This window comes from Hibiscus syriacus, unplaced genomic scaffold (assembly GCF_006381635.1).
Source record: "Hibiscus syriacus cultivar Baekdansim isolate YM2019G1 unplaced genomic scaffold, ASM638163v2 tig00110556_pilon, whole genome shotgun sequence".
NCBI classification, from domain to species: domain Eukaryota; kingdom Viridiplantae; phylum Streptophyta; class Magnoliopsida; order Malvales; family Malvaceae; genus Hibiscus; species Hibiscus syriacus.
The window spans coordinates 4608634-4624159 of NW_024062779.1; the positions used below are offsets into that span (position 1 = coordinate 4608634).

Consider the following 15526-nt stretch of genomic DNA (forward strand, 5'->3'; position numbering starts at 1 on the left):
TGTTATCATTATAAAATCCGATATTTTAAAATAAGGTCCATGTCACCAAAATAAAGTCAACTTGCCAGATAAAAACATTACAATCTGATTTACTTCAAGAGATATGTTGATCCTCCAAGTGCTCGAACCAAGGTATCTACCCAACAGATTGAAAGGGGGAAAACATTTTCAAAAGGTGAGCTAGGCTCAGTGTGTCCCAACATTTCCATAAAATCACAATAGGTACAAATCATAGTCCAGTAATCTCACAAATTCGTAAAAGAGTTTAACTTTTTGAAAATCATAGTTTAAACCCTTTTCTGGTACACCATCAGTAGTTCCCAAAATTATTTTCCATATAGCTTACTTTATGCACATAGCAAAAAGAAAGCCGACTTAAGGATATGCTCTGAAGCTTGTATCCTTAAGCCCAAGTCAATAAGTCCATATAGCTTACCCTAAGCACACAGCAAAGGAAAGCCGACCTAATGAAACATCTTGGGGCCCTCAAGAGTCACATTAGGCCCAGTTAGCTTGATCAGAGCTATTCCATCGTAATTCAATTCCAAAAATACAATTGCACCGTGACATAAATTCCATAAATCCAAAAACATGGTAATCATATACCATTTCAAAACAAAAATTAGATAGCAGCCATATTCCATAAATTGTCACATTAAATTGGTGCATCCATAAAACAATAACCAATGAATTCGGTGTACCACATATTAAAACCAATAAAACAGTTCAATAATAAGTAGGGAACACACCTCGACAATAGATTCAAATAACAAATCTACTGATTGTTGGTTTCACCACGCTCTGCTACAGTTTTCGAATGGGTGAATACTGGCACACGTGGTTTAACTGATCTAGAAGAGCTGGGTCGAGCTGTCGAACGATCTGGAGAGTCTCTTGTACCTTCAAACAATAATATTTATCAGTCTCAAATCCTATTTAATTGTTCAAAGCTAAACTTCTTAAGTATATACGCATTTTTCAGGTTTGACTATCAATTTGAGGTATTTCGAGTCTAAATTTGGCCAAACGGATTGCGGAATCGGAATCAGGGCGTCGAAAAACATAAAGTATGACTTTTCGAAAATTCAAATTCTTGGTCAAAGTCAAAGTCAACCACTTTGACCGTAGATTTGGAGACCTTCGGATTCGAATTTGACAAAACGGACCACAGAAACGGATTCGGCACGTCGAAAACTATCAGGATAGGTATACTCGGAAAAGATTAACGGTCGTTTAATGCTCGGTCAAAGCCATTTTAAGTTTTGGTCAAAGAAAGTCAACGGTCAACGGTCAACGGTCGGGTCGGGTCGGGTCAACGGTCGGGTCAGGTCAGACCGGTCAAACCGGTTCGAACCGGTTGAAACCGGTCAGAACCGGTTGAAAACCGGTTAAACTGGTTTCAGCAGCCACTCGCCCTGCGGCGGCGCGTGTGGCGCATGAGGCGTCCTCCGGGGCCCTAAAAATCCCGGAAAAATTTCTAAAAATTATTTTGAGCGATTTCAAGATACTTACAACGATCGGTTCAAATTTTTGAACGGCGGAGAGCTCGATTTCAAATCGGCCGAATCTTTGACTGCACCACCTCCTCACGCGCCGCCGTCTACGGCGACAAGGTTGACACCGGTGAACTCGGAACGGCACAAGGAACACGATGGTGCGGGAGGTGTCGTAAACGGAGCAACGATCAGCGGTGAATTTAAGATTTCCTCGGCGATAGAGCTAACAAAACCGTCGCTACTTTGACTGGAAATTCCCTACGTTTGGCCGCGTTTCGCTTCAATTAATTTGAAGGGTTTGTTCCTCGCTCGATGATGAACACAACGATGGGTTTAAAACGATGATCGGAATTTGGACGGCGTCGGAATCGGAGTTGGAAACTGCGTATGGGAAAGGAAAATTGGGAGCATTTTGGTTCTGAAAATCAGAACCAAATGTACGCTTATAATCAAAGCTGCCGACAGTTTTAGGGTAAATTCAAGGTTTGGTCCTTAGATTTCCTTCACTTCTAAAATGGCCTATATACTCTCATAAATTTTGATTTAGTCACCAACAATTTACCAATTTTCACAATTAACCTCCAATTTCAATTAAATATTATTTTGTAAATATTCGGGTTGTTACAATAACCAATGTGACCATCATCCTATTTTTGGATCAATGTGACACTCCAACTCGAAAAAAGAACTTAATGTAAGCCTTTGACCAACGGCTGTTATAAATTGGGTAAATTACACCATTTATTACTCAAATATTTTTTTCTCTTCTATTTTGGTCACTAGACTAGAAAAGTTTCTAGGATTTCCGAAATTGAAAACTTTTAGATTTTAATGACTAAAATAAAAGAAAATAAAATATTTGAGTGATGAATGGTGTAATTTATGCAATTTATAACAGCTGAAATTAACGGAGTCGTCGGTCATTGACGGAAACCGTTGGTCAAAGGGTTATATTGAACTCTTTTTTCGAGTTAGAGGTACATGAGAGCCACGTTAATTTTTATTGGAAAGTTTAGGGAAATAATTTAGTTTTGCACGTTCCAGTCCAATACAAAAAAACCCAAAGTGGAACAGTCTTAAATCCAGAAGGCCCAGAGCTGCATTTAGTTTTGAAAATAAGACGTATAACTCTCCATCCTCCCCCCCCCCCCCAAAAAAAAAAAAACCCTCAAAACCCAACACCAACCCCAAGTTACCCAACATTGTGGATACATGGAGTGCACCCTCAATATCCGTCCAGGCTCCATCCATCCTCACTCGTACCAGAGAAAGAAACAAATTTGAAGGGAGAGGAAGATAAATAGTTTGGAAAGGAAATTAAACTATAAATACATATTAGAAGAGTGCAAGAAAGTAGACCGGTTGGCGACCGGGTAAGTTATAACATTGTTTTGGGGGAAAAACTGAATTAAAACATTTTGATTTTGGAATAGTCAAAATACAATTTTAAGTTACCGTCTCATGATGATGATATTTGTAGTCAACAAAAAAGAATGAACATAATTCATAGCGTTTGGAGCTGACTTGGGACTTGATAATAACGGAGAACAAATAGTTGGGGTCAAAATATAATGGGAGACTCCGCCGGGAGACGAAACCCATAATAACTGACGAGCGCCACTGAGTACCCTGTGGAAATAACGGCGACTGGTTGCTAACTCGCTATGTTATTTCTAACCTCTTCAATGAAATTTAAATTTTTTCGATTAGTTATTTATTTTATTGATGTTGTTCAATCTAAAATTTTAATCTAAATTTTCTTCAATTAATTACTTATCATCCATTCTGAAATTTTATTTATACTCATCTTATTTAAAATTCTATATTGTTAACATAATTTTATTCATCCTAAAAAATATTTTTGATACCACCGTATAAAACATATCCTTCGGGGGTGGGGGGAAACTTGTACGTTAAATTAGAATGTCATATCTCATAAATGTTAGCATTCATTTTCATCTCAACCTTCAAACATGTCTTAACCTACAATTTGTAATATTACTCAAAGAACAAAAGACAACCGTACTAGTACTAAACAACAAAAATCTGACAAAATCAACGAGATAATGCGTTGATTTTTTTTTCACGAGATAGTGCTCTCGCCAGATTAATTGCTCAGATATGGTGATCTCTACAGTCCCACGTCCCTGGGGGTAGGTCGCCATGCACGCCCAACGACCTAGTAGGTCGCCATGCACGCCCAGGGACCTACCAGGTCGCTATGCACGCCCCAACACGCTGGGCATCCGAGACCATCCGACCGAGGCCATCCGAACGAGCTATGCGAGGGCATCCGAGGGCAACCGAGCGAGCTATGCGAAGGAATCCGAGGGCAACCGAGCGAGAATAGGTCGCCATGCACTCCGGGCGACCTACCCTCGCATAGCTCGCTCGGTTGCCCTCGCATAGCTCGTTCGGATGGCCTCGGATGCTCTCGGATGGCCTCGGATGCTTTCGGATGGCCTCGGATGCATTGCATGGCGACCTACCTAGGTCGCTGGGTGTGCATGGCGACCTATATGGGGACTGTAGAGATCACCCCATCTGAGCAATTAATCTGACGAGGGCACTATCTCGTGAAAAAAAAAATTCAACGCATTATCTCGTTGATTTTGCCACAAAAACCTTATTTGACACACGTCTTACGTGCACATGAAAGAACAACAACCACCTTCACCACCACTACTCACCCCTCCTCTCTACAGTTCCACCGCCTCTCTTTCAGTCATTTCTTCGTCATCCACCTCCTTCACGCTAAACGATAGAGACTCTCTCCTCATCAAGAACCTCCCAGTTGGCGGACCCCACAAGTTAAGCAAACCTTGTAGCCTACCAGAACTCCTCCAAACCTATACCGTCAAGCATCAATTAGGGTTATCGGCCGGTTCAGAAGCATCCCCTCCTTTCAAGACATCGCAAAGCAAAACCCTCTCACTCCCCACTGGCTTCTCCCTCCTGTGGCCATGCGCGTATATGTCGACGTTCAGCGTCGCCAACACGCCGTTCTCCGCCAGCTTCGCGTGGAACTTCACCTTCACCACCTCGTTCCAAGTGGGGTTGGTCCCTCCGTGCTCGTCTACGTGGGTTTTGGCCACGTGGACGTCCTTTTCCACGTAGATTACCGCGTATGCTTTCATTTGGGTCAAGTGCTTCACGTTCTTGAGGTCTTGAGCTGAGATTATGAGAACTTCAATCTCTCTTAGTTGATCTTCGGGTTTAATTTTTTTGGGCAATCGGAAATGTTGTTCATCATGTAAGGTTATTTCTTGGTAACAAGGTTTTACGATGAATAATTCGAGCAGAACCCAATTATCCAATGAGTAATCTGTTCAGGCCGGTATACAGATTACAAAGGAAATAAAATTAAGATAATTATATGACAACAGAGTACAGTAACTTGTAAAGATTTTGTTTGTTGTTAAACCAGCAAAACAAAGCTGGCATCATTAGAGTCATGTAGCTTGGTCTATAAAAACCATTTGAAATTGGTTTCATTTCGGTTATCTTCTCACTTGGTATTGATTTATCCGAGTTCATCAGAAATGGAGGGCAGAAACATGAGGGTGGTGGTCTCGATTGCCGACATCACGGTGACAGCTCTGAGGATTTTGCACCGTCGCCAATGGAAAGTTCCGGCTGCACTTGTTGCTGCCTTGGCTTCTATGCTTGCATTTACCTGTTTCTTTTGAGTTTCCTAACCTTTTTTGTCGGTGAATGTTATTGTCCAAACTCCAAATCATTTATTTATTATTTTTCAATTTGTTTTTCCATTTACTTTTCATAAATATGAATGCCATTGCCTATTAATATACAATTCTGAAAGGATAAAAAAAAGATTAAATAAGTAATTTCCAACTTATCTTACTGATCATCGATAGTACCACTACTAAAATACACGGCCAACCATGCCCGCATAAGTTCCAAGAAATTCATTGAAGCATGAAGCCAATTATCAATGCATATAGTCAACAGATGATCACGCGCAAATGAAGACACGTGATGCACATGTAAAAGCTATTCTTGGACATTTCTAGTTTATCTATATCAACTACACCCTAAGACAATGTTGGACTAAATCATGAATTTTATAAACCAAGACTTTTTCATACCAGACTGAAACCAATCCATCCTCACTCCCATAGTGCTGCTACGTGATTGCACAACAGAATAACAGTTCCATACCTGTTTAGATTGGCTAATCCAGGCCTTCTCCAACATTTCAAACTATCATGTGCACGGTTTCTCCAGCTACCATCAATATATTATCATCTTGCAATTTCTGCAAGTTGTGAGAGAAATGGCTGTCATTACAAGATAACCTTCCTAATTGGCAAGTTGGAAAACAAAACATGCAACTTCGAAGTCTGAAGCTGCAGTAGATATGAGTTTCAAAATGTTATACCGAATAAGGGGATAAAGAAAGGCCATTTATCATTTAGAATCAAAATTTCATACCAATATTCTCATCTCAGACAACCATATCTGTGTACATTACCTCTAATATAGACATGATTTCAGCCCTGGAGTAATGGACATCAGCTCTAACGTTGACTACATCCTCTACTTCTGCAATAGTTATAGTCTCCTTGTGGTTCCCACGCATATGCTGACCAAATATAGCTTTAAAAGCTTCAATTCTGCAATCCATCAACAAAGCGACACAAAAAGGAACATCAAATGAACATGTGAAACTACACAGTAGAGCCCTTCTGAGGGAAAACATGTGTTAACTTGTAATTGAAGTGTTTATTAGATCTCTTACCTTTCAATAGAGCCTGTAGCAGTGGTTTGCTCGGCTATTGGAGGATCATCTACTTCCATAGCATCTGCAGTTGGTCTAATTAAAGCAAAAGAATAGAAGGTGAGCCACATCTGGGCAAGCGTTTAACCTTATTTAATTCATAAGTAATGCTTTTTTTTTTTAAAACATAAGTAACATGCACTTGCGAAATCCATTTTTTTAAGAAGCTTATAGCATGCTCACCCTTGGTGATCAGCTCTTTGTTTTCTCCCTTCTTCTCTTTGCCTTTTTTCTTCACGGTCCTCCATTTCAGTCAATTCTTTATGATAAATAGCAAAATTTAGAACTTTCAGAGCAGCTTCAACATCAAGTTTCGTAACCTGCCAAAGTCATCACGCAAGGGAAATATGAATAAAATGCATAAATCCTAAATAAATACAAAAGGAAATATAATGAATGATCCTCAAGGTCAAAACATGCAATTCAAATACACATAAAATTACCATAAGTTGTGGCTGCAAGTTTTGAAAAATAACATTATATGAACATGGTCACAAATTCCAAAACACCATCACATTAAAGTAAATGGTTCTTTATTTTGAAGAATTGTTACCTTTCTGCTTAACTTCAACTTTGCATGAGCAGTTGACAGACGAATAATTGTTTCCAAAGTTCTAGCTGTGATTGGAAGGGTTCCACCAGTCTACAAATACCAGATGCATGTTAGAATTACCAATTGATGTAAGTAGATCAAGGTATTTGTTAGTTGATTATGAAAACAAACCTTTGCATTTGAACTGGCATTTCTGAGTTCTGCATAAGCTGTTGCAATTTGTTCTGAAGTCTGCAGATGAGAATACTTAAGAGTAAGCAGCAGTTAAGTGTGCTAAGAATGGTCAGGTGTCATGGGGAGACGAGTTAACATGCAATGAATGTTTCTTTTATAGAAGATATTGCAGAATTACCATGCACAGCATTTCTATTGATTAAAACAGAGGAAAGAGGAAGAAATTGGAAAGTAATAAATTCAAATGAGAGGATAAGTGGATTATTGAAAAAAGATATATAGTAAAAGAAAAAGAATAACCACAACCTCATCAGTCAGCTCAGGTTGAATCCTGTGCTTTGCATAATGAATATACTTTTTGAGGAACTTTATGGTAAGAGTATCACGCTTACGACCTCTTTCAGTTTTTCTCCCATGTAGCATTCGATTATACTTGACAAAAACAGATGAGTCATTGTCAGCTTCATCTTCTCTTCCATATCTTGAACTTCCATCAAGAGTTGTCTCGCCTGCATCATTAGTTACCTTAGTAGGTATATGTGCCATCAGTCTAAAAGTACAAGAAAACTCTTTGCCTACCTCCATCAATAGCTGAGCGAAACCGATGCATTCTCAGAACATGCTCAGAGATTTGACGATCAATATCAGCATCCATTTGATCCAATACAATAAACAACAGATCAAAACGAGAAAGCAAGGAGTCTGGAAGTCCAATGTTCTTCGTTGGAGTCAATGAACGATCATACTGCAGATTGAGCCAACAATTAATATAAATTCAAGGCTTGAGAGTAGTGAAAGTACATCTTAGTAACCAATATACACATACAGTTCCATATATGGGGTTTGCAGCAGCCACTACACTGCACCTAGCATTTAATGATGCATGGATACCAGCTTTGGCAATAGTTACAGTCTGCTGCTCCATGACTTCATGTATCGCAACTCGATCTTGATCATTCATTTTGTCAAACTCATCAATGCATACAACACCCCTATCACCAAGGACCATTGCACCTGCCTCCAGTCTTCTTTCTCCTGATAACAGATATGTTTAGTTTCCTCAAAAGCACCAAAAATCAGACCAGAAGTTGAATGGCTAGAATAAAATTGAAATGCTGTACCAGTTTCTTGGTCGGAGGTGACAGCAGCTGTCAAACCAACACCAGAAGAACCTCTACCGGTGGTTGAAATGGCCAAGGGAGCAATGTTCATGATTGCCCTTAAAAGTTGAGATTTTGCAACAGATGGATCTCCGACCATCATCATGTTAATGTCCCTACAAAAGAGCAATAATTTAGCTTATGTCAACAGTTTATCAGACATATAACTCCAAATACACTTAAAAAGTAAGAGTGCAACAAACCCTCGTAAATGAGTGCCGTTCTTCAAATTCTTTTCCACTCCACCAAGCATCAGTAAAACCACAGCTTTCTTTATCCAGGAATGCCCATATATTGAAGGTGCGAGGGAGTTACCAAGCAGATCAAATGTGTCATCTCTCTCTGCTATCTTCTTAATATTTTTCAGGTCCTCTGGGCTGTAGATAGGTGCATTAGCCTCTTTGTTGAGCAGAGATACATTGTTAGCTATAAGAACAGTCCTGCATTTGAAATTTGCTTATTCAGGATCAGAAATTGAGGGTAAAAAATCTAAGGATTAAGAATTACCGTAACAAAAATAGCTCATTCAAGATTATGAGAGTTTTTTCACAAATTTTATTCTGGTTTAAATTCCCACTTCGTATGGTTCCTGTCCTTATTTATGCCAGTTCAATTGTGCCGTAGTTTTTTATTCAAACTTAGTTATGGATATTTTGGTTTGTGAATGTAATTGTATTTGCAACTTCTTAAAAAGAATTACTTTCAAAAGATGCACTGCATTAGTGATACCTGAAAACACCATTCACGCTGCCCTTGGTTTTTCCTGGAAGAGCTTTATATAGCCCTACAATAGCCACACGATCTCCAGGTTTGCATGAATCAACCAGGTCATCCTCAACTATGACATCAACGGTTCGAGGAAGCTGACCAGGTGCAGCATTTTCAGGTACTTCTTGAATTGATAAGGTTTGGTGATCTTTGTAATGGCACAGACCATATTCAGTCACCAATAAGTTGCCATTTTCATCCTGAAAGAATATTCCCCCACGAGACAATGCTTAATCCAATAGCTACAAGGATATTAGGAGATCTAAACAATGGAAAATTGGAAATTACCCGGGTAGGATACACAGACCCAGTTGGCAAACCATTGTTGGAGGTGATGTCCCGATATTCCCGAACGGTGAAGTTTTCAGTGGCAGGACAAAAATGAACACTTTTGACAACCTTTGGTCTTACCAGAGAACCTAAATTGAGATAGAATCATGTTAAATATATACAAAACAGAACGCAGCAAAAGAATTAATTGACAAAGTCTCCAAAAATCAGCAGGAGCTTTAAAAATCCAAACTAAACAAATTTCAAAGCATGTATCCACTTTTATCAATATCACAAATTCAATTTTTAGCACATTATATGAACCAACAAAGAACAATGAAATTATATTTCAAATTAGAAGGAAAATAAAGAGGGCGAGGGGGTCGAGTATTCGTACATTTGGTGACAATGCCAACGACGCAGACCATTGAGCCAATGAATTCGGAAAGGAGCTCTCTGGGAGTGACGCGACGAGAAACAAAAGGGCCTTCGAATCCCACATGAACAGTTTCCCCTTCTTTCAAGTACTTTGGGTCAATGCTTTTAGCTGCTTCCGTCAGTGCGTCGCAAAACGGTTGCATAAACTCACTCGGATTCTTCAGAATCCTAAAAACTCAGAAAAATGAACAAAAACCTAAATAAGTTTAAATAACCCAACGCTTAAAATGAAGGGGAAAAACTAAAAGGAAGAGAAAAGGAGAGAGAGAAAAATAGCAGACCTAGGAGCCAAGTTATTAAAAGAGTGGAGATCGGAGATGTTGACGATGAGGCGGCGACGCTTGTGATTTATCATCGCCTTGATTTCATCTTGGTAAATCTGATCGATCAAACAAGCAAAAATGAAGTATTGGTAAGTTTGTAATAAGAATGCATTTTAAAATAGAAAAACAAATGAACAAATGGAAGAAAAAGGAGGCCAAGAGTTGGTGGGGAAAGCACATCTTGAGACAAGAATTGGCTGATATCTTTCTTCCTATCAGCATAATCTTGAGCTCCCAGTTCCATTTTCTCTTTCGCTCTCTTTTCTTTGCCTTCTTACTATACTAAACTTTGGAGAAAATGCTAATTCAATGAGATTCTGTTCCTTTTTCATCTGCCCTAATCCCTGGTTTTGGCGGGAGAGAGTTCAGGGTTGACCCTTTTTTGGCGGGAATTAAGTTAATGAACATATATTTTTAATCTTATAAAAATCATCAGTCAGCAGTTGATTCCATGGCCCAATGGATAAGGCGCTGGTCTACGGAACCAGAGATTCTGGGTTCGATCCCCAGTGGAATCGGTTTTTGTGTTCTTTTATTGTGTACGATCCTAAGATTATTTTTATTTTTGTTTCAAACTATACATCTTTGGCTAATTTATGATAGTATGGGTTCTCTTTTTTCCTTATAGCTCCAACTTTGTTTTTCTCTTTATAGGTCCAATTTTATCAGTTTAGAAAGAGTTTCTAACAAGTATAATTTCTAATAAAAAAACCTAACATGAAGGGAATGTTAAATAATGTGATGCATTAGTTTATTAAGATGTATCTTAGATTATTGAATGTGGATTAATATATTAAGAATTAAATAATTTAGTGAATGTAACTACTAAATCACGTGCAAATATATTCTAATTTTTACTTAAATGATTATATAAAATGTCAGTGATGTAACAACGGATCCATAAATTTAAGAATGTGATTTAAAAATTTAATTTTTTTATATGATAGGTATGCAAAATTTTGTATTTTTTTTCTTAACACATTAAAATAAATTTAACTATTTTTTTCAAAATAATAGGATGCACTTGACCCCTATGGGATTCGGTGCTTCCACCCCTACAATGATATATCGCTATAAATGAGAACATTTTTTTTCAACCTAAGATGATTTTAATTGAACTTTGAATGCATTAAAAAAAAAACTTCCCCGACAAAGGTTGAAGTTAACAAATTAGCTTTGAAAGTAATGGGATTCAAAGCATTCCAATTGGCTCAATCAAATTCCGGTATGAGAAGCCAAATTCGGAGTACTATTATACACCCCAAATTAAAAGGGGAAAAAAGCTTATATTTAGATCTTTGCTTGTAATTACGTATACATGTCAAAAGTGACAGCCGCAACAGAGATAGAAGAAACAGAGAACAGCCAACAAGTAAACAGCCTCTAAAACCGACATGATCTTGAAACGCACATCGTAGATGAAAGAGAGTTTAATGTTCTTCAGCCTCTTCCATCTGAAAGCAGACCCCCAAAACATGCCCCTCCGTGCTCCCTTCTTCATCAGCCTCTCGAACGACACCCATCTCTTCGTCCCGCCCATCGCTTTGTTTTTATGAAAAAAAAAATCGTTTTTGGCTTTGATACGAAGAGAAGTTGAATGGTAGTTTATATATTGGAGGAAAAGTCGAGTGCTTCGTGGGATAAAAAGAATCGTTCGTGAGCAGAGACGCCATTGTTTTAGTTGAAAGTCAAGGTTAGCCTTGCTTTGGCAACCTTATACGACCAACCTCCCCGAGTTTTCACTTTTCATGACTCAAAAAAGTCAATTTCATTTTTTTTATCTAATTAACATCAAGAAAAAAGGCACCGCCAGTAATTTAATAAAATATGTGACTGTTACGACAATTTATGAAACTTTTATAAAACAGCAATAGGTATAAAAAAAACTCACAGATGTAATTACAATTGTTTAAAAAAAAAATTACAACGGCAAAAAAATATATATATTTTTTGAAATTCGTCATATTAACATAATAGATTTTAATAGAATAATATTATTCTTGAAATTCGTCATAACTCCATGAAAAATTGTCTTACATTGTTTAAAATATCGTAGTTTTCAAAATAATGTTTAATATGCTATATTTTTCAAATATGTTAAATCGTTAAAAAACATAGATTAATTACAATTAAAGTAATAGAATATTTTATAGAAAATAAAATGAATATGAATATATTTGTAATTTTTTAAGAGGGGTGAAATTAAAAAAAAAGTAAAATAAATGTTTATTGGGGAAGTTTAGTTGTGAGCATTGTTTTGAAAATCGGATCGGACCGGTTGGTTCAACCGGTTCAATCGGAAATCGTTGTCTAGTTCGGTTCAATTTAGATCAGTTGAACCGTTACTAGTGAACCGACCAGAACCGTTGAACCGTTCAAACCGGACCGGTTGAAAACCAGGAAAAACCGGAAAAAAACAGCCAATTTTATTTTATTTTTAAAAAAATTAAACCAAACGACGTCGTTTGTTAAACGAGACAAGTTGAACTCGAGTATTGCTGAGCTCGACTCGAACTTAAAAAATTTAAAAGTAAGCTCAACTAGATTCAAACTCACAAGCTAAAAATTATGAAGTTTAACTCGAACTCGAAATATAATATTGAAACTTGAACTCGAAAAGGCTTAAACTCAAAAAAAAATTAGAAGCTCGATTGAAGCCTAAAATTCGAGCTTGATTGAAGTGAAAGAATAGTTCACTCAATGCTCACCAAAAGGCTCCATGATTTTTTTGGCTCCATGATTTTGAATGCCAAATTACATCTATTATTTATAGAAGTTAGTCGGGACGATCTTCTATGTTTCTTTACCATGTGAGATTGTTTTTAAAAAAAAATTAAACCAAACAATATCATTTTGTTGTTATTTTTTTAACCCCAAATTTATTTTTAAGTATAGTTATATAATTATATTTATTATTTAATATGTTTTACCTTAAATATTATGTTGTAGTTAATTTGACTCATTTTGTTTCACTTGATTTTATAATTTTTAACTTATATATATTATGACTTGCTTTAAATATGAATTGTAATATAAAAAATTATTTTTTATTAAATATTTTTTGTATTTTTATTTAATTTTTTAAATAATTACGACGTCGTTCGGTTCTTCTGATTGGTCGGATCGATTCGATCGATTGAACCAATGAACCGATATCATGATTGATTCGCTAAGCAGTCTTCTTCTGAAAACCATGATTGTGAGCTGTTTAACGGCGTTTTCTTTGACCACTATGTTGTTTCAAAAACAGCTGGATGCCAATAATCTGTTTTTCTTTCTTCTTTTTAAGGTACATCTGCCTTCCTTTTTCTGTTTTCATGAAATAGTTCTTTATTCAAACATGTATACATGGTTTTTAAAATTGATTTTGTATTTGATTAAAGGGTATACATATATTTAATATTATCAAACATTTTTCTTTTACGTAACAAGAATTAGAGCATGGACAGAATTAGGATCAAAATAACTTATTTGTGATGAAGTAAGTGTCAACACACCTTTTTCGTCCTACTATGATTCAAACTCTCAAAAATATGATAGAATTCTGCTAGGATTCAACTCCTAAAATAGGATAGAATTTTGCTATATTTTAAACTCCTAAAGATAGGATCCACAAGCACTATAAATAGCCATTGTAGCTCACTATTGTAACACACGATTGGCATACGAAATTACCAGAAAAAATACGAACAAATAGATTGTTTTGAAGCTATTGTAAACAATTCAGGAGCAATAAAATGTGAAAGCTTTTACCTTTCGCATTCTTTTCTTCACTCATGTGTTGTTATTCGTCTTTGTGCTTGAAAAAAAACAGTTTTGGTCGAGGAAAAGGGGTTGTCGTTCGAAACTTTTTCTTTTAGATCTACACAACCCCGAGGCCGTTTTGAAAAAATACTAAGATATTTAAAACGAAGGAAAGGTTTGCCGCCGATGAACGGTCCCTTATGTATATTTTCATATTTTTATTTATTTCTTTTGATAAATCGTATTATTAAGTATATATATATATAATTATTTTATTCTAATAATATTTTAATGTTTTTAAAGTTATTATATATATATATATATATTTTTCTATTAACGTTGCTACTATTATTATCATTATATGTATATTTTTTATTGTATTTTATTTTTTTTTATTTTTTTAAACATATGCATATATATACATTTAATTATATTTTATATTTTATACTTCTTTATTTTTTTGTTTTCATGTATTTATTATATTACATTATTATTATTTTACTTTATTAAATTATTTTTTGTTATAATATTTATTATATATATATATATATATATTATATCATAATGTTTTTTGTTTATTCATTCTTACTATATTATAGGGATACATCGCACTCATTTATTAACTACGGTCCCATCCCTTATCGTCTTTTTCCTTCCCGACAGTTATACTTCACCAAACCTTGACTTTCTTTTTTTACTTTTTTGGTGTGATTGCGTTTTTATTTTACTACTTATTATCATTATTATTATTTTGCACTTAATAATTATATGTTTTTATTCCTCTTTTAGTTTTTCATCATTTTTTTATTTTTTTCCATCTATTTTCTTTATTTCATTTACTCTTATTTCCTTTTTCCTTTAACGCGTTTCTCGACTTTTTAAGGGTACTCTTTCAAATTGATCGAAGGTAAGTAATTTTGGATCATATGTTACCTTTAAATTTTAACTTTCGATTTTCTTAATTAAAAACAACTGGAAATTACGTAGTACCGAAAGGGCGGTTCAAGGGTGCTAATCCTTCCTTGACCGTAACCGACTCCCGAATCCGACATATCTTTGGTAAGACGCAGATCAGGTAAGATATAAGGTATTCGATTAACTTATTTATTTTTTTAAATAAATAATCGGTGGCGACTCCAATCACATTTTTCAAGTCGAAGCCCAATTCCGGGGCCAAACCGAAAGACGGTTACGATAGCTTGGCGACTCCACTGGGGAATTCTCAAGTGAGTCAGGCTAAGGTAATTTTCAGTTGTCTTTTTAACAAAAAGGGTAAGTTTAAATTTTAAGGAAACATTTTGATCCTTATTGCTTACTTTTGATTATATTTTTTTGAGTAAATAGTTGTACTAATCGTTTTCTCAATGATTTCAGCCCTTAAAGTATTTTTTTCATCTAAGGCTCTAAACCCGAGCTCCGAACCCGTTTTAAGTGGGGGTGAAAGCGACGCATTCGTGTGAATTTATTCACCGCATATGCCTAGCAAGTAGCCTTCGGGATTCATATACCTTATGTCTTCGTGTGAATATATTCTCCGCATAGACATAAGGGAATATGTCCTCTCGAGTTTAACTTAGTCCACACAAGCCTGTGATAGGTTTAGGACTAAGGGTCTGGCAAGCCCAAGGGGACACCAGCAAGGAGAACTCGGGTACCATTTTTTAGCACCTTAACCGGGAGACTACAAGGAGTTAGAGCCCACCCCAAAACCTCATTCCAAACCCTAGGATGCCGGAATTATTTCCTACTTTACTTTCTGTTCAAAGCATGTGAACTAGAAATTTATGCGGTTAGGACTT

General features: G+C 36.2%; 1 protein-coding gene and 1 non-coding gene across 2 annotated transcripts; one reads left to right on the forward strand and one right to left on the reverse strand.

The window, feature by feature from the left end:
* Window positions 1–5323: 5323 nt before the first annotated feature.
* Window positions 5324–10227, reverse strand: LOC120131484 (DNA replication licensing factor MCM3-like). Its single transcript, XM_039148471.1, has 16 exons — window positions 10162–10227; window positions 9942–10039; window positions 9620–9828; window positions 9241–9371; window positions 8914–9152; window positions 8388–8624; window positions 8146–8300; window positions 7851–8059; window positions 7604–7769; window positions 7331–7533; window positions 7022–7081; window positions 6851–6940; window positions 6481–6617; window positions 6259–6333; window positions 5992–6133; window positions 5324–5775 (listed from the first exon to the last, which is right to left on the reverse strand). The coding sequence occupies exons 1-16, from the start codon at window positions 10225–10227 to the stop codon at window positions 5716–5718; spliced, it is 2277 nt and encodes a 758-aa protein (XP_039004402.1). The 3' UTR covers window positions 5324–5715.
* Window positions 10228–10428: 201 nt separating this feature from the next.
* TRNAR-ACG lies at window positions 10429–10501 on the forward strand. The gene has a single exon. It is a non-coding gene; the product is annotated as a tRNA-Arg (tRNA).
* Window positions 10502–15526: the final 5025 nt, after the last annotated feature.

Coding starts and splice junctions, on each gene's coding strand:
- LOC120131484 (XM_039148471.1), bottom strand. CDS start 10,227: ATGGAACTGGGAGCTCAAGATTATGCTGATAGGAAGAAAGATATCAGC. Junction 7,534..7,603: donor TCGCTCAGCTATTGATGGAG/GTAGGCAAAGAG, acceptor CTAATGATGCAG/GCGAGACAACTCTTGATGGA. Junction 6,618..6,850: donor AGTTGAAGTTAAGCAGAAAG/GTAACAATTCTT, acceptor TGACTTTGGCAG/GTTACGAAACTTGATGTTGA.